The sequence below is a fragment of the Leucoraja erinacea genome, unplaced genomic scaffold (assembly GCF_028641065.1).
Source record: "Leucoraja erinacea ecotype New England unplaced genomic scaffold, Leri_hhj_1 Leri_126S, whole genome shotgun sequence".
In the NCBI taxonomy this organism is placed as follows: domain Eukaryota; kingdom Metazoa; phylum Chordata; class Chondrichthyes; order Rajiformes; family Rajidae; genus Leucoraja; species Leucoraja erinaceus.
Genome location: NW_026575528.1, coordinates 140,560 through 163,074, shown reverse-complemented (window position 1 = coordinate 163,074; position 22,515 = coordinate 140,560). Strand labels below are relative to the sequence as shown.

Sequence of the window (22,515 nt, the reverse complement as noted above, 5' to 3'; positions counted from 1 at the left end):
GTTGAGGCCAGTTCATTGGCTATATTTAAGAGGGAGTTAGATGTGGCCCTTGTGGCTAAGGGGATCAGAGGATATGGAGAGAAGGCAGGTACGGGATACTGAGTTGGATGATCAGCCATGATCATATTGAATGGCGGTGCAGGCTCGAAGGGCCGAATGGTCCTCTACTCCTGCACCTAATTTCTATGTTTCTAAATGAAATTCCTCGTATGTGGCAAAACATACTTGGATAATAAAGTAAATATGATTATGATTTTGATTTTATATCAAGTCTCCCTTCCACCTCCAATGTTACAGAGAAAGCAATACAAGTCCACGCAACCTCTCCCTGTCGTTGAAGCCCCCTAATCCTGGCAGATTTTGAGTAAGCCTCCTCTGCACCCTCTCCAAAGCCTCCACATCTCTCCGGTGATGAAGTGACCAAAACTGCACGCAATACTCCAAACCAGGCCCGACCAAAGTCCTATACAATTGCATCGTGAAATTGCAGGAACCTAACCGAGGTGGATTGCATTTCTTAAATACGTAAGAGAAAATAAAATGTTATGGCTTAAATATCTCCAACTCCACCACAAAATTGCACATGTTAGCTGCTCTACGATTTTAATCTCGAAAAATCGTTCAAAGAAATTCAAAATTCAATTCAATTCAATTTTAATGTCATCGCACAAATACAAGTATGAGTACAACGAAATGCAGTTTTGCGTCAGTCCGTAGTAGTTGTACATAAAGAAAAAAAAAAAAATAGAAAGAGAGAAGATACAGAATAATCAAGGAATACAGAATGATTAAACAATGGGGACGGAGGGACCGGAGAAATCTATCGGCGGGACTCCGAGTTCAGCAGTGTGATTGTGTTATTGTAGAAGCTGTTCCTCATCCTACTAGTACGTGACCTGAGGCTCCTGTATCGCCTCCCTGATGGGAGGAGGGCAAACAGTCCATGGTTGGGGTGTGAGGGGTCTTTGATGATCTTCCCAGCCCGTCTCAGACACCGTTTTCGGTGGAGGGCATCCATGGCAGGGAGCGGGGCACCGATGATGTGCTGCGCGGTTTTCACCACCCGTTGTAGTGCCTTCCTGTCCGCAGCAGTGCAGCTGCTGTACCATACCGTGAAGCAGGTGGTCAGGATGCTCCCGATGGTGCAGCGGGATATGTTGGTCAGGATCCGGGGGGACAGGTGGGCTTTCTTGAGCCTCCTCAGGAAGTAAAGGCGCTGCTGTGCCTTTTTGATCAGCTTGGAGGTGTTGAGGGACCAGGACAAATCCTCCGAGATATGTACTCCGAGGAATTTATAGCTGGAGACGCGCTCCACCTCAGTCCCGTTTATATGGATGGGGGTATGACTGCCTCCTCTGGGACCATTATATTTTAATTCTGAATAACCTTGGATTAAATATTGAATCTATGATTGGAAATCATAGACCTGTACAAGACAGATTAAGAACATTCGGTCCATGTGAGCACACAAAGGTCTGAATGACAATAAAGGATACTTTGACTTTTGACACAAGGAACTGCAAATGCTGCTTTACCAACAAGTGCTGGAGTAACTCAGGCAGTATCTCTGGAGATTATAGATGGTTGCCGTTTAAAGGTGGCCCCCATCTACATATTGAATGTCATGGGGGTGAGAAAGCTGTACAACTGCAGTAGAACCTCCCTGCCCCTAAGGATTTGAGTATAGGGGCAGGGAGGTTCCACTGCAGTTGTACAGGGTCTTGGTGAGACCCCACCTGGATTTGAGTACAGGAGCAGGGAGGTTCTACTGCAGTTGTACAGGGTCTTGGTGAGACCACACCTGGAGTATTGCGTACAGTTTTGGTCTCCTAATCTGAGGAAAGATATTCTTGCCATAGAGGGAGTACAGAGAAGATTCACCAGACTGATTCCTGGGATGTCAGGACTTTCATATGAAGAAAGACTGGATAGACTCGGCTTGTACTCGCTAGAATTTAGAAGATTCAGGGGGGATCTTATAGAAACTTACAAAATTCTTAAGGGGTTGGACAGGCTAGATGCAGGAAGATTGTTCCCGATGTTGGGGAAGTCCAGAACAAGGGGCCACACAGTTTAAGGATAAGGGGGAAATCTTTTAGGACCGAGATGAGGAAAACATTTTTGTTCCCACACAGAGAGTGGTGAATCTGTGGAATTCTCTGCCACAGAAGGTAGTTGAGGCCACACAGTTCATTGGCTATATTTAAGAGGGAGTTAGATGTGGCCCTTGTGGCTAAAGGGATCAGGGGGTATGGAGAGAAGGCAGGGATGGGATACTGAGTTGGATGATCGGCCATGATCATATTGAATGGCGGTGCTGGTGCAGGCTCGAAGGGCCGAATGGCCTCTACTCCTGCACCTATTTTCGATGTTTCTATGTTTCTATGGGGGTGAGAAAGCTGATACAGAGGTCGCGGTGTGACTAATTCTGGGAAGTGCTAGGTGAGAGGGATTTTTCATCGTCAGATGGTGTAACAAAGGCCAGAGATGGCGCGGGAGTATTGATGGCAGGGTGGCGTAGCAGTAGAGTTGCTGCCTTACAGCGCCAGAGACACGGGTTAGATCCTGTGGTCTGCACAGAGTTCTCCCCGTGACTTGCGTGGGTTTTCTCCGGGAGCTCCGGTTTCCTCCCACACTCCAAAGACATGTAGGTTTGTCGGCTAGTTGGCTCAGTAAGATTGTAAGTTTTCCGTGGCGTATGTGTAGGTGAGCGTTACTATGCGGGGGTCACTTTCCCTTGCAACCGCAAGAGATGCAACACTTGTCCCTTCACCTCCCCCCTCGACTCCGTTCGAGGACCCAAGCAGTCGTTCCAGGTGCGACAGAGGTTTACCTGCATCTCTTCCAACCTCATCCATTGCGTCCGCTGCTCTAGATGTCAGCAGATCTATATCGGTGAGACCAAGCGGAGGTTGGGCGATCGTTTCGCCGAACACCTCCGCTCGGTCCGCAATAACCAAGCTGACCTCCCGGTGGCTCAGCACTTCAACTCCCCCTCCCACTCCATCTCCGACCTCTCTGTCCTGGGTCTCCTCCATGGCCACAGCGAGCAGCACCGGAAATTGGAGGAGCAGCACCTCATATTCCGTTTGGGGAGTCTGCATCCTGGGGGCATGAACATTGAATTCTCCCAATTTTGTTAGTCCTTGCTGTCTCCTCCCCCTCCTCAGCCCCCTGCTGTCTCCTCCCATCCCCCAGCCTTCGGGCTACTCCTCCTTTTCCCTTTCTTGTCCCCGCCCCACCCCCGCCCCCATCAGTCTGAAGAAGGGTTTCGTCCCGAAACGTTGCCCATTTCCTTCGCTCCATAGATGCTGCTGCACCCGCTGAGTTTCTCCAGCTTTTTTGTGTAACCTTCGATTCTCCAGCATCTGCAGTTCCCTCTTAAACACTATGCGGGGGTCGCTGGGCACAGACTCGACGGGCCGAAGGGTCTGTTTCCGTACTACATCCCCAAGAGAAAACTAAACTAAAAGCCAAAACTTGTGAAATAAGATTAGGTTGGAATAGGCTTTGCAATTCAGCCCAGAATGTTTCTATCTGAATCAAGTCCCCAACCCAAAATGTTTACGAAAGAACTGCAGATGCTGGTAAAATCGAATCAGCCCGAAACGTCACCAATTCTTTCTCTCCATAGATGCTGCCTCACCCGCTGAGTTTCTCCAGCATTTAGTATCCATCAACCCAAAATGCCACCTGTCCATGTTAGAAACATAGAAACATAGAAATTAGGTGCAGGAGTAGAGGCCATTCGGCCCTTCGAGCCTGCACCAGCACCGCCATTCAATATGATCATGGCTGATCATCCAACTCAGTATCCCGTCCCTGCCTTCTCTCCATACCCCCTGATCCCCTTAGCCACAAGGGCCACATCTAACTCCCTCTTAAATATAGCCAATGAACTGTGGCCTCAACTACCCTCTGTGGCAGAGAGTTCCAGAGATTCACCACTCTCTGTGTGAAAAAAGTTCTTCTCATCTCGGTTTTAAAGGATTTCCCCCTTATCCTTAAGCTGTGACCCCTTGTCCTGGACTTCCCCAACATCGGGAACAATCTTCCTGCATCTAGCCTGTCCAACCCCGTAAGAATTTTGTAAGTTTCTATGTTCTTCAGGGATGCTGCCTGACCTGCTGAATTCTTAAGGGGTTGGACAGGCTAGATGCAGGAAGATTGTTCCCGATGTTGGGGAAGTCCAGGACAAGGGGCCACAGCTTAAGGATAAAGGGGGAAATCCTTTAAAACCGAGATGAGGAGACTTTTTTCACACAGAGAGTGGTGAATCTCTGGAACTCTCTGCCCAGAGGGTAGTTCGAGGCCACAGTTCATTGGCTATATTTAAGAGGGAGTTAGATGTGGCCCTTGTGGCTAAGGGGATCAGAGGGTATGGAGAGATGGCAGGTACGGGATACTGAGTTGGATGATCAGCCATGATCATATTGAATGGCGGTGCAGGCTCGAAGGGCCGAATGGCCTACTGCTGCACCTAATTTCTATGTTTCTATGTTTCTATGTTACTCCCATATTCTTTAGCCTTTTTTTGCAAACCAGCATCTGCAGTTCCTCGTATCTCCACGTTTGTGTGGTTGATCAGTCCCACTCACTCAATCTGCCACAATTTGTCTGAAGAAGGGTCTCGACCCGAAACGTCACCTACTCCTTCGCTCCACAGATGCTGCCTCACCCGCTGAGTTTCTCCAGCATTTTTGGTCCACCCACTCAGTCAATAGTTTCCCAGTTCAAAGTCTATGAAAAAAAAGGAATCAAAAATGACTAGGAATAAGTCAAATTGCCTTCTTTCAATTGTCCAGTCAGTTGCCCGATGGGCGTCACTAATAAAACTGATTGTGATTGCGAAATGGAAAAAAAAACACAAGTTAAGTTTCGTATTTGCTTCCCTCTCAGTGAATCTGAAAATTAATCTACAGCCAAATGTCGGAAGAACAGTCTCCGCCAGGGTATCGCATTTCGTGGGCAAGCGCTGGCCCTTCAGGTTCCTTCCCGAAGTCCACAAGGAAGTTCTCATTGATGGTCAGGCCTCCCTTGTCCGAGTCCACGTCAACCTGCAACATCACCGAGCCGTTCCTGCAATGAAAAAAACCCTCATCTGAGAAAGTTTCAAGATTTAAAGTAAAGTCAAATTTGAGTATAGGAGCAGGGAGGTTCTACTGCAGTTGTACAGGGTCTTGGTGAGACCACACCTGGAGTATTGCGTACAGTTTTGGTCTCCTAATCTGAGGAAAGACATTCTTCATAGCAAAAGGATTTGAGTATAGGAGCAGGGAGGTTCTACTGCAGTTGTACAGGGTCTTGGTGAGACCACACCTGGAGTATTGCGTACAGTTTTGGTCTCCTAATCTGAGGAAAGACATTCTTCATAGCAAAAGGATTTGAGTATAGGAGCAGGGAGGTTCTACTGCAGTTGTACAGGGTCTTGGTGAGACCACACCTGGAGTATTGCATACAGTTTTGGTCTCTAAATCTGAGGAAGGACATTATTACCATAGAGGGAGTGCAGAGACGGTTCACCAGACTGATTCCTGGGATGTCAGGACTGTCTTATCAAGAAAGACTGGATAGACTTGGTTTATACTCTCTAGAATTTAGGAGATTGAGAGGGGATCTTATAGAAACTTACCAAATTCTTAAGGGGTCGGACAGGCTAGATGCAGGAAGATTGTTCCCGATGTTAGGGAAGTCCAGGACGAGGGGTCACAGCTTAAGGATAAGGGGGAAAATCCTTTAAAACCGAGATGAGAAGAACTTTTTTTCACACAGAGAGTGGTGAATCTCTGGAACTCTCTGCCACAGAGGGTAGTTGAGGCCACAGTTCATTGGCTATATTTAAGAGGGAGTTAGATGTGGCCCTTGTGGCTAAGGGGATCAGGGGGTATGGAGAGAAGGCAGGTTCGGGATACTGAGTTGGATGATCAGCCATGATCATATTGAATGGCGGTGCAGGCTCGAAGGGCCGAACGGCCTCTACTCCTGCACCTAATTTCTATGTTTCTATGTTTCTATGTCAAGTCACATTTATTTCTATAGCACATTTAAAAAACAACTCTCGTTGGCCAAAGTGCTTTACATTTGTTATAAGAATAGTATAAACAAACAAACTACATACATATATACATATCGAAGGCCCTCGCTGCAGCAGCATCTATGGAGCGAAGGAAATAGTCAACGTTTCGGGCCGAAACCCTTCTTCAGACGCCTGAAGAAGGGTTTCGGCCCGAAACGTTGCCTATTTCCTTCGCTCCATAGATGCTGCTGCACCCGCTGAACTTCATACATATATACATATAGCCCTCGCTCAGTGGACGTCAGGAAAGGCTTGGGAGTTTAGATAAGTCTTTAGTCTTGACTTAAAGGAGTCGATGGAGGGGGCTGTTCGTTCTGATGGGAAAGGGGATGCTGTTCCACAGTCTAGGAGCTGCAACCGCAAAGGCACGGTCACCCCTGAGCTTATGCCTAGACCGCGGGATATTCAGCAGCCCCCCAAGTCGGTCGATCTGAGGGGCCTGGAGGTGGAGTGGTGGGTGAGAAGACTTTTAATGTAGGAGGAGGCAGGGCAAGCCCATTGAGGGCTTTGTGGACATAGAGGAGGGTCTTGAAATGTATACGGAACCGCACAGGGAGCCGGTGGAGAGAGTTTTGCCAGGATCGGGGTGATGATGTGGTCCCTTTTTCGGGTGCCCGTCAAGAGTCTCGCTGCCCTGCGGCGTTTTGGACCAGTTGCAGGCGGGACAGGGAAGATTGGCTGATGCCAGTGTAAAGGGAGTTGCAGTAATCTAGGCGGGAGGAGATAAATGTGCGGACGATCTTTTCGAGGTCATCAAAGTGGAGGAATTGTTTTAATTTAGTTACCATTAAGTTGCAAAATGGATTCTTTCACCTTTCTCATATGACACTAGCAAGGCTAACAGAAATGTTTTTGCCATTCTTCCATAACACGAGGGAGATAACAGCTCAACCAGATGATGTTTTCCTTTATGATATAAAAAATCAGAAGAGTGTTCAGACAACGGTTCTTTCCCTCTGCTCTACTGATTGTAATCTACGAACAAAAGATCAACAAGGTCAAAAAACAAGAGTAATGGAAGCCTCGTCGGACTGAAGGGGCTCGGACTTAACATCGGAGCTGATCCCTTGCCTGGGATCGCTCCATAGAAACATAGAAACATAGAAATTAGGTGCAGGAGTAGAGGCCATTCGGCCCTTCGAGCCTGCACCCGCCATTCACCACCCCCCCCCCCCCCCCCCCCCCGGACACTTATTATTTTTTTTATTCAAATCGTTTGCTATGGTCGCTCTTCAAGGGAGATGCTAAATGCATTTCGTTGTCTCTGTACTGTACACTGACAATGACAATTAAAATTGAATCTGAATCTGAATCTGAATCTGAATCTGATCATGGCTGATCATCCAACTCAGTATCCCGTACCTGCCTTCTCTCCATACCCTCTGATCCCCTTGGCCACAAGGGCCACATCTAACTCCCTCTTGAATATAGCCAATGAACTGGCCTCTACTACCCTCTGTGGCAGAGAATTCCAGAGATTCACCACTCTCTGTGTGAAAAAAGTTTCTTCTCATCTCGGTTTTAAAGGATTTCCACCTTATCCTTAAGCTTTGACCCCTTGTCCTGGACTTCCCCAACATCGGGACCCATCTTCCTGCATCTAGCCTGTCCAACCCCTTAAGAATTTTGTAAGTTTCTATAAGATCCCCTCTCAATCTCCTAAATTCTAGAGAGTATAAACCAAGTCTATCCAGTCTTTCTTCATAAGACAGTCCTGACATCCCAGGAATCAGTCTGGTGAACCGTCTCTGCACTCCCTCTATGGCAATAATGTCCTTCCTCAGATTTGGAGACCAAAACTGTACGCAATACTCCAGGGTGCGGTCTCACCAAGACCCTGTACAACTGCAAACCACCGCAGACTTTACCATCAAAAGTTGGGATGTAATGTTAGTATTGTACAAGGCATTGGTGAGACCAATTCTGGAGTATAGTGTACAATTTTGCTCGCCCAATTATAGGAAGGATGTCAACAAAATACAGAGGAGATTTACTAGAATGTCGCCTGGGTTTCAGCAACTAAGTTACAGAGAAAGGTTGAACAAGTTAGGTCTTTATTCTTTGGAGCGTAGAAGGTCAATGGGGGACTTGATAGAGGTCTTTAAAATGATGAGAGGGATAGACAGAGTTGACGTGGATAAGCTTTTCCCATTGAGAGTAGGGAAGATTCAAACAAGGGGGGACTTGAATAGGGAGGTGTTTTAAAATGATGAGAGGGAGAAGACATAGAAATGAGGTGCAGGATTAAGCCTTTTCCCCTTGAGAGTACCGGGAAATATTCAAACTCAGTAGGGTACCTGCCTTCTCTGAGAATCCCCAAAGGGACTCTAACTCCCTCTTAAATATAGCCAATGAACTGGCCTAACTATGAGAGGGTTCCAGAGACACTCTTTACTCATCTCGGAGAGATTTAGCGGTGTGGAAGGGGGAGCTTTACCAGTGGAAGTGGTGGAGGCAGTGGTGGAGGCAGGCAGGTTCGATTTTATCATTTAAAAAATAAATTGGATAGGTATATGGATGGGAAAGGAATGGAGGGTTATGGTCTGAGTGCAGGTAGATGGGACTAGGGGAGAATATGTGTTCGGCACGGACTTGTAGGGCGGAGATGGCCTGTTTCCGTGCTGTAATTGTTATATGGTTATATGGTTAAAAGCTCGCCGTCTTCGGGAGAGGCCTAGTTGGGAAGCTCCAACGTCGCGGAAGGTTCGACCAGCCCCGACGCGAGGTTTGATCGCCCGGCGCGGGGGAGCTGACATCCCCCTCCCCCGATCGCCTCGACGCGGAGGGCCCAAACGCTGCCGGCTACGGGAGTCAAGATCGTCCCGTCAACGGGGGCTCGAGGCCCACGAACGAGGAAGAACTAACGTGACCCGCGTGGATTTTCTCCGGGTTGCTCCGGTTTCCTCCCACATTCCAAAGCCGTGCAGGTTTCTAGGTAAATTGGCTTGATGTAAGTGTAAATTGTCCCTAGTGTGTGTGTGTGTGTGTGCAGGATAGTGTTAGCGTGCGGGGATCGCTGGTCGGTACGGACTCGGTGGGCCGAAGGGCCTGTTTGTTTCCGCGCTGTATCTCTAAACCAAACTGAAAAGTGAGACTGTGTGAATGACTTACTTGACCATGTCAGGGTAGAATTGTTTGTCCCATCCACTGTACAGCGATGTGGTCACGTACATACGTTTTCCATCCAAGCTGAGCTGGATCATTTGAGGTCCACCATAAATCAACGTCCCCTGATTAAACAAGAGGAAGTTAGCTGCGAGGGTGGAAGTCATTTTGTTTGTGCGATTGTGGCATCCTCCCTTCCCTCCCCAGGGAGCCACTTGGTCCGTTGACTTTAGACTTTAGAGATACAGCGCGGAAACTGGCCCACCTAGTCAGCGCCGACCAGCGATCCCCGCACACTAACACAATCCTAAAATTCTTAAGGGGAAAATTCTTAATTCGACTAACATAACAATCTCCTATGACCTCGTAAGGACCTTGCTGCGAGTATGAGTCAAGGGCAAACTCAGCAGAGGTCGTGAATTAGGTCGTGAAAGTGGGACAGGCCCCTCAACTCTCTCTTGAAAGCATCCAGAGAACCGGCCTCCACCGCCCGCCCTCTGAGGCAGAGAATTCCACAGACTCACAACTCTCTGTGAGAAAAAGTGTTTCCTCGTCTCTGTTCAAAATGGCCGACCCCTTATTGGACAGGCTAGATGCAGGAAGATTGTTCCGATGTTGGGGAAGTCCAGGACAAGGGGCCACACACACAGTTTAAGGATAAAGGGGAAATCCTTTGGGACCGAGATGGAGAGAAGGTAGGTACGGGATACTGAGTTGGATGATCAGCCATGATCATATTGAATGGCGGTGCAGGCTCGAAGGGCCGAATGGCCTACTCCTGCACCTAATTTCTATGTTTCTATGTTTCTATGAGATGAGAAAAACATTTTTTTTCACACACAGAGAGTGGTGAATCTGTGGAATTCTCTGCCACAGAAGGTAATTGAGGCCACACAGTTCATTGGCTATATTTAAGAGGGAGTTAGATGTGGCCCTTGTGGCTAAAGGGATCAGGGGGTTATGGAGAAGAGGCAGGTACAGGATACTGAGTTGGATGATCAGCCATGATCATATTGAATGGCGGTGCTGGTGCAGGCTCGAAGGGCCGAATGGCCTCTACTCTACTGCACCTATTTTCTATGTTTCTACCCTACCCCCACTAGGGGACAATTTTTACATTTACACCGAGCCAATTAACCTACAAACCCGCACGCCTTTGGAGTGTGGGAGGAAACCGGAGGTCTCAAAGAAAACCCACGCAGGTCATGGGGAGAACGTGCAAACTCCGTACAGACAGCACCCGTAGTCAGGATCGAACCCAGGTCTCCGGCGCTGCATTCGCTGTAAGGCAGCGACTCTAACGCTCGGCCACCGTGACCACCCTAAGAGATTTTCGAAACATTTAGACGGGTACATGAATAGGACAGGTTTAGAGGGATATGGGCCAAACGCAGGCAGGTGGGGCTAGTGTAGATGGGACATATTGACAGGTGTGGACATGTTAGGCCAAAGGGCCTGTTTCGAAACTGTATCCCTCCCTGACTCAGTGACCTCAGACAGGACCATTGCCAACCATAATCCTGAGTCATAGTCATACTGTGTGGCCGATTGGGAAAGGGGGAGATGCAGCGAGACCTGGGTGTCATGGTACACCAGTCATTGAAGGTAGGCATGCAGGTGCAGCAGGCAGTAAAGAAAGCGAATGGTATGTTAGCTTTCATTGCAAAAGGATTTGAGTATAGGAGCAGGGAGGTACTACTGCAGTTGTACAGGGTCTTGGTGAGACCACACCTGGAGTATTGCGTACAGTTTTGGTCTCCAAATCTGAGGAAGGACATTATTGCCATAGAGGGAGTACAGAGACGGTTCACCAGACTGATTCCTGGGATGGCAGGACTGTCTTATGAAGAAAGACTGGATAGACTTGGTTTATACTCTCTAGAATTTAGAAGATTGAGAGGGGATCTTATAGAAACTTACAAAATTCTTAAGGGGTTGGACAGGCTAGATGCAGGAAGATTATTCCCGATGTTAGGGAAGTCCAGGACAAGGGGTCACAGCTTAAGGATAAGGGGGAAATCCTTTAAAACCGAGATGAAAAGAACTTTTTTCACACAGAGAGTGGTGAATCTCTGGAACTCTCTGCCACAGAGGGTAGTTGAGGCCAGTTCATTGGCTATATTTAAGAGGGAGTTAGATGTGGAACCTTGTGGCTAAGGGGATCAGGGGGTATGGAGAGAAGGCAGGTACGGGATACTGAGTTGGATGATCAGCCATGATCATATTGAATGGCGGTGCTGGTGCAGGCTCGAAGGGCCGAATGGCCTCTACTCCTGCACCTATTTTCTATGTTTCTACCCTACCCCCACTAGGGGACAATTTTTACATTTACACCGAGCCAATTAACCTACAAACCCGCACGTCTTTGGAGTGTGGGAGGAAACCGAAGATCTCAAAGAAAACCCACGCAGGTCACGGGGAGAACGTGCAAACTCCGTACAGACAGCGCCCGTAGTCGGGATCGAACCCAGGTCTCCGGCGCTGCATTCGCTGTAAGGCAGCGACTCTAACGCTCGGCCACCGTGACCACCCTAAGAGATTTTCGAAACATTTAGACGGGTACATGAATAGGGCAGGTTTAGAGGGATATGGGCCAAACGCAGGCAGGTGGGGCTAGTGTAGATGGGACATATTGACAGGTGTGGGCATGTTAGGCCAAAGGGCCTGTTTCGAAACTGTATCCCTCCCTGACTCAGTGACCTCATACAGGACCATTGCCAACCATAATCCTGAGTCATAGTCATACTGTGTGAAAACTGTGGTGGCCGATTGGGAAAGGGGGAGATGCAGCGAGACCTGGGTGTCATGGTACACCAGTCATTGAAGGTAGGCATGCAGGTGCAGCAGGCAGTGAAGAAAGCGAATGGTATGTTAGCTTTCATTGCAAAAGGATTTGAGTATAGGAGCAAGGAGGTTCTACTGCAGTTGTACAGGGTCTTGGTGAGACCACACCTGGAGTATTGCGTACAGTTTTGGTCTCCAAATCTGAGGAAGGACATTATTGCCATAGAGGGAGTACAGAGACGGTTCACCAGACTGATTCCTGGGATGTCAGGACTGTCTTATGAAGAAAGACTGGATAGACTTGGTTTATACTCTCTAGAATTTAGAAGATTGAGAGGGGATCTTATAGAAACTTACAAAATTCTTAAGGGGTTGGACAGGCTAGATGCAGGAAGATTATTCCCGATGTTAGGGAAGTCCAGGACAAGGGGTCACAGCTTAAGGATAAGGGGGAAATCCTTTTAAAACCGAGATGAGAAGAACTTTTTTCACACAGAGAGTGGTGAATCTCTGGAACTCTCTGCCACAGAGGGTAGTTGAGGCCAGTTCATTGGCTATATTTAAGAGGGAGTTTAGATGTGGCCCTTGTGGCTAAGGGGATCAGAGGGTATGGAGAGAAGGCAGGTACGGGATACTGAGTTGGATGATCAGCCATGATCATATTGAATGGCGGTGCAGGCTCGAAGGGCCGAATGGCCTCTACTCCTGCACCTAATTTCTATGTTTCTATGTTTCTATGTTTCTATGTTCTATGTTTTTAAAACAGGCCCTTCAACTCAAAGTAGAAAATGCTGGAGAAACTCAGTGGGTGAGGCAGCATCTGTGGAGCGAAGGAATAGGTGACGTTTCGGGTCGAGACTCTTCTTCAGTGATGTGGGGGGTGGGAAGAAGAAAGGAAGAAGAGGCGGAGACAGGCTTGTGGGGGAGCTGGGGAGGGGAGGGGAAGGAGGGAGAAAGCAGGGACTACCTGAAATTGGAGAAGTCAATGTTCATACCGCTGGGGTGTAGACTGCCCAAGCGAAATATGAGGTGGTGCTCCTCCGATATGCGGTGGGACTCACTCTGGCCATGGAGGAGGCCCAGGACAGAAAGGTCGGATTGGGAATGGGAGGGGGAGCGGAGTAGACTTAGTGGGACTGTTTCTCCTCCTATCACTTATGACCTTACGACCTCACAAGAAGAGGGACTAAAGAGTTTGTCTTACCTTGACGATTCTGGGTTCGGGCTGGCTATCCAATTCCTTGTCCTCAAGCACTTTCACCGGCCCGCCCTTCAAAACGCTTCCTCCGATAAACACCTGGAAGGGAATCACAAAGCAGATGATGCAGAGAATGCTGGGGTAACTCAGCGGGTCAGGCAGCATCTGTGGGGAACATGGATAGAAACATAGAAACATAGAAATTAGGTGCAGGAGTAGGCCATTCAGCCCTTCGAGCCTGCACCGCCATTCAATATGATCATGGCTGATCATCCAACTCAGTATCACGTACCTGCCTTCTCTCCATACCCCCTGATCCCCTTAGCCACAAGGGCCACATCTAACTCCCTCTTAAATATAGCCAATGAACTGGCCTCAACTACCCTCTGCGGCAGAGAGTTCCACAGATTCACCACTCTCTGTGTGAAAAAAGTTCTTCTCATCTCGGTTTTAAAGGATTTCCCCCTTATCCTTAAGCTGTGACCCCTTGTCCTGGACTTCCCCAACATCAGGAACAATCTTCCTGCATCTAGCCTGTCCAACCCCGTAAGAATTTTGTAAGTTTCTATGTTCTCCAGGGGTGCTGCCTGACCTGCTGAATTCTTAAGCGGTTGGACAGGCTAGATGCAGGAAGATTGTTCCCGATGTTGGGGAAGTCCAGGACAAGGGGTCCTGCATCTAGCCTTAAGAATTTTGTAAGTTTCTAGAAGATCCCCTCTCAATCTTCTAAATTCTAGAGAGTATAAAAACCAAGTCTATCCAGTCTTTCTTCATAAGACAGTCCTGACATCCCAGGAATCAGTCTGGTGAACCTTCTCTGCACTCCCTCTATGGCAATAATGTCCTTCCTCAGATTTGGAGACCAAAACTGTACGCAATACTCCAGGTGTGGTCTCACCAAGACCCTGTACAACTGCAGTAGAACCTCCCTGCTCCTATACTCAAATCATGGATAGGTGACGTTTCACAGAGTGCTGGAGTAACTCAGCGGGTCAGGCAGCATCTGTGGAGAACGTGGATAGGTGACTTTTCACACAGTGCTGGAGTAACTCAGCGGGTCAGGCAGCATCTGTGGAGAACATGGATAGGTGACGTTTCACAGAGTGCTGGAGTAATTCAGCGGGTCAGGCAGCATCTGTGGAGAACATGGATGGGTGACGTTTCAGGTTAGGACCCTTCAAAAGGGACCCTTCAGGTTAGGACCCTTCAAAATGTTACCCATCCACTTTAGGTGAAAAGGTTTTTTTCTCACCTCAGTCTTAAATGGCCTCCCCTTTATTCTAAGACTGTGTGGCCTCTGATTCTAAGACTGTGTGGCCCCTTTATTCTAAGACTGTGTGGGCCCTGGTTCTAAGACTGTGTGGCCCTTGGTTCTAAGACTGTGTGGCCTCTGATTCTAAGACTGTGTGGCCTCTGATTCTAAAACTGTGTGGCCTCTGATTCTAAAACTGTGTGGCCTCTGATTCTAAAACTGTGTGGCCTCTGATTCTAAAACTGTGTGGCCTCTGATTCTAAAACTGTGTGGCCTCTGATTCTAAGACTGTGTGGCCTCTGATTCTAAGACTGTGTGGCCCCTTTATTCTAAGACTGTGTGGCCCCTGGTTCTAAGACGGTGACCCCTGATTCTTTTCGGCCCTATGTTCTAAGACCGTGTGGCCCCTTTATTCTAAGACTGTGTGGCCTCTGATTCTAAGACTGTGTGGCCCCTTTATTCTAAGACTGTGGCCCCTTTATTCTAAGACTGTGTGGCCTCTGATTCTAAGACTGTGTGGCCCCTTTATTCTAAGACTGTGTGGCCCCTGGTTCTAAGACGGTGACCCCTGATTCTAAGACTATGTGGCCTCTGATTCTAAGACTGTGTGGCCCCTTTATTCTAAGACTGTGTGGGCCCTGGTTCTAAGACTGTGTGGCCCCTTTATTCTAAGACTGTGTGGCCCTTGGTTCTAAAACTGTGTGGCCTCTGATTCTAAGACTGTGTGGCCTCTGATTCTAAGACTGTGTGGCCTCTGATTCTAAGACTGTGTGGCCCCTGATTCTAAGACTGTGTGGCCTCTGATTCTAAGACTGTGTGGCCTCTGGTTCTAAGACTGTGTGGGCCCTGAGTCTATTGTATATTGCACATGACAAATAAGGTACCATTGAGCATGTTTTTCCCCCATTGTATCTCTAACGTCTAATGATGTCCATAGATACATAGAAACATAGAAATTAGGTGCAGGAGTAGAGGCCATTCGGCCCTTCGAGCCTGCACCGCCATCCAATATGATCATGGCTGATCATCCAACTCAGTATCCCGTACCTGCCTTCTCTCCATACCCCCTGATCCCCTTAGCCACAAGGGCCACATCTAACTCCCTCTTAAATATAGCCAATGAACTGGCCTCAACTACCCACTGTGGCAGAGAATTCCAGAGATTCACCACTCTCTGTGTGAAGAAAGTTCTTCTCATCTCGGTTTTAAAGGATTCCCCCCTTATCCTTAAGCTGTGACCCCTTGTCCTGGACTTCCCCAACATCGGGAACAATCTTCCTGCATCTAACCCCTTAAGAATTTTGTAAGTTTCTATAAGATCCCCTCTCAATCTCCTAAATTCTAGAGAGTATAAACCAAGTCTATCCAGTCTTTCTTCATAAGACAGTCCTGCCATCCCAGGAATCAGTCTGGTGAACCTTCTCTGCACTCCCTCTATGGCAATAATGTCCTTCCTCAGATTTGGAGACCAAAACTGTACGCAATACTCCAGGTGTGGTCTCACCAAGACCCTGTACAACTGCAGTAGAACCTCCCTGCTCCTATACTCCAGGTGTGGTCTCACCAAGACCCTGTACAACTGCAGTAGAACCTCCCTGGTCTTATACTCAAATCCTTTTGTCCAGTGCCACCAGGGGCCTTTCCGTGCGTTTTTACCTGCCCGACTAGCTTGGGATTCCTGATGTCCGTAATGTCGTACTGCCGGATGTCTCCGTGGAGCCAGTTACTGAAGTACAGGAAACGGTCGTCCAGGGAGATGAGGATGTCGGTGATGAGACCTGAAACAAAATCAAGTTGGTGTCCACGATAGTTCGGGCCAGTTTAAGGTCACGTCCGTCGAGGTACAGTGAAAAGCTTTTGTTGCGTGCTATCCAGTCAGCGGAAAGACAATACATGATTACAACCGAGCCATAGATACCTGATAGACAATAGACAATGGGTACAGGAGTAGAGGCCATTCAGCCCCTTCGAGCCAGCACCAGCACCGCCATTCAATGTGATCATGGCTGATCATCCCCAATCAGTACCCCGTTCCTGCCTTTTCTCCCCATATCCCCTGACTCCGCTATCTTTAAGAGCCCTATCTAGCTCTCTCTTGAAAGCATCCAGAGAACCGGCCTCTGAGGCAGAGAATTCCACAGACTCACACAACTCTCGGCTGGTGTCTAAATGGCCGCCCCTCATTTCCCTATTCTGAAACTCGGGGGCTAGCTACCGTCGCTCCGCCAGCACTTTCTTGTGAATGAGCCCACACCGCCTCCCGCGGATCCTTCCCAAGTTCTTTCTCGAACTCCCGTTGCCCCTCACGCCCGACAACACCTCGCATGCCGCGTTCTGTTCTAAATGGCCGACCCTTCATTCTGAAACTGCTTGGCCTCTCTCTGTGTGAAAAAGTGTTTCAGCCCACTCTACTGCTTTTGTTTCTGAAAATCAGTGTTTCCTCGTCTCCGTTCTAAATGGCTTACTCCTTGTGCATTCATTTTAAACTGTGTGTGTGTGTGTGTAGAACCCCCTGGTTCCTTTTGGACTCCCCCAACACCTTCAATCGGGAACATGTGCATTCCCCCTACCTCGGCCACCATTTAGCGTGTCCAAAACCCTTAACATCATCTTATATGTTTCAATGAGATACTTGCCTGGTTATCTGGCAATACCCAGCCTTCCCTTCTAAACTCCACAGACCTTTCTGTGGTCAAACATTAGCTACAGTGTGTTTAAACCACAGCTGCTCCATTCTCTCGAGGACATGACTACCGTCCCGCCATCCAAGAGGAATTAACCTCTGCAGTGACACCTACGCTGGGCTCCCTCAATAGCAAGAATGTCCTTCCTCAAATTAGGTGGATGTGGAGAGGATGTTTCCACTAGTGGGAGAGTCTAGAGCTAGAGGTCGCAGCCTCAGAATTAAAGGACACTTTTTATCACCGAGAGTTGTGAGTGCTCAAGGAAATTCCTCTGCCTCAGAGGGCGTGGAGGGCGGTTCTATGGAACTATGTTCTAATGTTCCATGTTCCATGTTTGTCACTGAGTGAAGAAACACTTTTTATCACCCTCTCCTCGGTGGACTCTAGTGAGGCATCAACAATCCTTTCACATGAGAGGCAGTTTTGCTTCTTGTGCTGTGGAGGGTTTTGACCGCTGAGGAAACAGAATTGGGGGAACAGAACCGAAGTTTAAGAATAAGGAGTAAGCCATTTAGAACAGACGAGAAAACTTTTTGTACAGAGGGAACTGTGGTCTCTGCCTTGCTGGCGGTGGAGGCCGGTTCTCACTTTCAAGTGGATTCAATGTGATCGTGTCTGATCATCCCCAATCAGTACCCCGTTCCTGCCTTCTCCCCGTATCCCCTGACTCCACTATCTTTAGAGGGCAGGTTCTCTGGATGCTTTCAAGAGAGAGCTAGATAGGGCTCTTAAAGATAGCGGAGTCAGGGGATATGGGGAGAAAAGGCAGGAACGGGGAACTGATTGGGAATGATCAGCCATAATCACATTGAATGGCGGTGCTGGTGCTGGCTCGAAGGGTCGAATGGCCTCTACTCCTGCACCTATTGTCTGTTGTCTAGTGACTTCCCGTGTGACGGTACCTGAGTCTTGTAAAAGCGGAAGACGCAACTGTTCAGAGCGCAGCCGACCAGACCCTCGGCTGCAGCGGGGTCGTGGAGGAAGCGGATCTCCAGCGGTATGCGGCCGTCTTGACCGAGGTCGATGGTCTGTATCCGCCTGCGCTCGGTCCAATCCCAGACGTGAAGCGAGTGTCCGTACAGTCCTGAAAGAAGCATTCCCACCACAGGGTCAAACAGGGGCGGCGCGCTGGCATAGAAACATAGAAACATAGACAATAGGTGCAGGAGTAGAGGCCATTCGGCCCTTCGAGCCTGCACCAGCACCGCCCATTCAATATGATCATGGCTGATCATCCAACTCAGTATCCCATCCCTGCCTTCTCTGTATTGTATATTGCACATGACAAATAAGGTACCATTGAAGTAGATGTGGAAACTCCTCTCCTCCCATCCCCCAGCCTTCGGGCTCCTCCTCCTTTTCCCTTTCTTGTCCCCACCCACCCCCGCCCCTGATCAGTCTGAAGAAGGGTTTCGGCCCGAAACGTCGCCTATTTCCTTCGCTCCATAGATGCTGCTGCACCCGCTGAGTTTCTCCAGATTTTTTGTGTAACCCAAGGTACCATTGAACATGTTTTTTCCCCATTGTATCTCTAAACGTCTAATGATGTCCATAGAAGCATAGAAACATAGTAACCATAGAAAACAAGAGAAACATAGTAGAAACATAGAAATTAGGGCAGGAGTAAGCCAGGCCTTCGAGCCTGAAGCGCCCATTCAATCCCCATGGCGGAAGTGGAGGACGTTGCTGATTCCCCAGCCCACAAGTTCATCCATGAACTAAACTAAGCCAATGAATATGTTTCTGTTCTCGACGCCCCCTACCTGGCAGAATTGTTGTTGCCAGATTTCCCCAAGTTTTTCTTCATCTGCCGCTCCTTCCTGAGCAGAATCCAAGCCTGTCAATTTTTCATTTCACTACCCGCAGCCTTGCAATCTCCTCCCTTCCTCCTGTGCATGGCCTTACTGTCCTCCTCATCCCGTTTGGGACCAAAACTGTACGCACTTCCAGCATAGACTTCATAGAAACATGGAAACACATAGAACATCTCATCCATGGGTAGGGACCCTTCTGAACCGCCGCATTCAATATGAATCATGGCTGAGATCCCCCCCCAAGTATCCCGTACCTGCCTTCTCTCCATACCCCACTGATCCCCTTAGCCACAAGGGCCACATCTAACTCCCTCTTTAAATATAGCCAATGAACTGTGTGGCCTCGACTACCCCCTGTGGCAGAGAGTTCCAGAGATTCACCACTCTCTGTGTGGGAAAAAAATGTTTTTCTCATCTCGGCTTTGCAAAGGATTTCCTGCCCTTTCCTTTGACTTGTCCTGACTTCCCGAAACATTGGAACACAATCTTCTGCCTGCAGCCTGTCCACCCCTTAAGAATTTTGTAAGTTTCTATTCGCCCCTTCAATAAACTAGAGAGGTATAAACCAAGTGAGTATACTTCATAAGACAGTCTGCCATCCCAGGAATCAGTCCTGGTGAACCGTCTCTTGCTGCAATAATGTCCTTCCTCAGATTTGGAGACCAAAACCCAATACTCCAGGTGTGGTCTCACCAAGACCATGTACAACAGCGCTCCTATACTCAAACCTTTTGCAATGCTCAAGCTAACTGCCATTCACTTTCTTTACTGCCTGCTGCACCTGCATGCCTACCTTCAATGACTGGTGTACCATGACACCCAGGTCTCGCTGCATCTCCCCTTTTCCCAATCGGCCTGGCACAGCGGTAGAGTTGCTGCCACCCCCCAGTGCCCGGGTTCGGGCCCCGTTTGCGCTCCCCGTGACCTGCGTGGGTTTTCTCCGGGTGCTCTGGGTTTCCTCCCACACTCCAAAGACGTGCGGGTTTGTAGGCCCATTGGCTTCGGTTAAATCCTAAATTTAGCAGTCAGGGGATATGGGGAGAAGGCAGGCACTGATTGTGTACCATCAGCCGTGATCACAGTGAATGGCGGTACTGGCTCGAAGGGCCGAGTGGCCTCCTCCTGCACCTATTGTCTATTGTCTATTGTCTATTGTCTAACACCACCCGGGCCTGGCACCCTGACCCGTGGATGGTCAGCCATCTTGGCCAGGCCTACAAACAAACCCAACCGATCACTGGTCAGCTGGGACTCAGTAGGCCGAACGGGCCTGTTTCCACGCTGTATCTCTAAACTCAAGTCAAGAGAGTTTTATTGTCATGTGTCCCAGATAGGACAATGAAATTCTTGCTTGCTGCAGCACAACACAATATGGAAACATAATACAGAACAGTAGATAATGGTTCAGTGTGTCTATATAACCATAGACCATATATATAAAGTGCTGTTATTGTTCAGAGTTTGTTTGAAGTTGAGCTTAATAGCCTGATGGCTGTGGGGAAGAAGCTATTCCTGAACCTGGATGTTGCAGATTTCAGGCTCCTGTACCTTTGGAGTCTAGTTGGGATGTAATGTTAAAATTGTACAAGGCATTGGTGAGACCAAATCTGGAGTATGGTGTACAATTTTGGTCGCCCAATTATAGGAAGGATGTCAACAAAATACAGAGGAGATTTACTAGAATGTTGCCTGGGTTTCAACAACTAAGTTACAGAGATAGGTTGAATAAGTTAGGTCTTTACTCTCTGGAGCGCAGAAGGTTAAGGGGGGACCTGATAGAGGTCTTTAAAATGATGAGAGGGATAGACAGAGTTGATGTGGACAAGCTTTTCCCTTTGAGAATAGGGAAGATTCAAACAAGAGGACATGACTTCAGAATTAAGGGACAGAAGTTTTAGGGGTAATATGAGGGGGAACTTCTTTACTCAGAGAGTGGTAGCGGTGTGGAATGAGCTTCCAGTGGAAGTGGTGGAGGCAGGTTCGTTGGTATCATTTAAAAATAAATTGGATAGGCATATGGATGAGAAGGGAATGGAGGGTTATGGGATGAGTGCAGGCAGGTGGGACTAAGGGGAAAAAAAATTTGTTCGGCACGGACTTGTAGGGTCGAGATGGCCTGTTTCCGTGCTGTAATTGTTATATGGTTATATGGTTATATGGTTATACCTTTTTCCCAATGGATGAGCGTGTGGCCAGGATGGTGTGGGCCTTTGATCATGCTGGCAGCCATTTTGACCTTTGATCATGCTGGCAGCCATTTTGAGGCAGCCACTGCGATAGATCCCCTCGATGGTGGGGAGGTCAGAGCCGATGATGGACTGGGCAGCGGTGGGTCACAACTTTCTGCAGTCTCTTCCGATCCTGGACGTTCAAGTTACCGAACCAAACTAAACCAAACTGAACTAAAAAAAAAAAACTCCTGACACGCCGAAGGGCCTGTCCCACTTGGCCGTTATTTGCGCCTCATTTGCGCGTCACGTATGTAAAATATGTCGTGTTGCGCAATGTCGCGCGCAAATCACGCCACATCGTACCGTCTGGTGCGGGTGTGACGTCATTAGAACACCCTGCGGCGTGCGGTGATGTATGGTTACCGATGGTGACGCACGGTGACGGCGATACACGTGAAACGTCGGGACGCAGTGTACAACGCCAATGTGCGTCAGCGTGCGTACGCGATATACGTCGCGAGGATTTCGTGCAGGACGAAATCCCGGAGCACCGCGCGATACCGTGCGCAAATCCGCGCCCGCCACACGTGACAACGCGATGACCTATTCTACATATGAGGCGTGAATGACGGCCAAGAGGGACAGGCCCTTTCGTCATCAACGTGCGTCTCTCTCCGTGACTCCTGAGTCAGCGTGTCTTTGTTATCGTGCACTCACCGGCCGCGATGTCGTCCAAGTTGAATCCGCCGGCCAAGGCTTTGGGAGCTCCCCACTCCGTGCTGAACATGACGTTGTGCCGGGGCTGGTACCAGAAGTCGTACCCAAACTCCGCTGCCTGTCCCTCTTGCTCCCAGTTTCCCTTCACCTCAAACGTCTTGCCATCCAGCAGCGCAAAACCACCTGGTAGACAAGGAACGAGCGTGTTAGCCCGGGACGACCAGCGCCTCAATCAGCTCCCTCCTGCGTGTCCAATTTCGTAAATTGTGCCTAGTCTGTGGGATAAACAATAGACAAAAGGGGCAGGAGTAGAGGCCATTCGGCCCTTCGAACCTGCACCATTCGCCATTCAATATGATCATGGCTGATCACCCAACTCAGTATCCTGTACATAGAAACCTAGAAACATAGAAAATAGGTGCAGGAGTAGAGGCCATTCGGCCCTTCGAGCCTGCACCAGCACCGCCATTCAATATGATCATGGCTGATCATCCAACTCAGTATCCCATCCCTGCCTTCTCTCCATACCCCCTGATCCCTTTAGCCACAAGGGCCACATCTAACTCCCTCTTAAATATAGCCAATGAACTGTGTGACCTCAACTACCTTCTGCGGCGGAGAATTCTACAGATTCACCACTCTCTGGGTGTGAAAAAAAATGTTATTCTCATCTTGGTCCTAAAAGATTTCCCCCTTATCCTTAAACTGTGTGTG

General features: G+C 48.6%; 1 protein-coding gene across 1 annotated transcript in view; it reads right to left on the bottom strand.

Moving 5' to 3' along the window:
- Positions 1-4,774: 4,774 nt before the first annotated feature.
- Positions 4,775-22,515, bottom strand: part of selenbp1 (selenium binding protein 1) — a 37,871-nt gene continuing 20,130 nt past the window's right edge. Inside the window, 7 exon segments of the mRNA XM_055665476.1 lie at positions 4,775-5,079; positions 9,188-9,306; positions 13,170-13,262; positions 16,072-16,269; positions 17,075-17,101; positions 18,002-18,183; positions 21,802-21,984. Coding sequence (XP_055521451.1) covers positions 4,917-5,079; positions 9,188-9,306; positions 13,170-13,262; positions 16,072-16,269; positions 17,075-17,101; positions 18,002-18,183; positions 21,802-21,984 — 965 coding nt within the window. The 3' untranslated portion in view covers positions 4,775-4,916.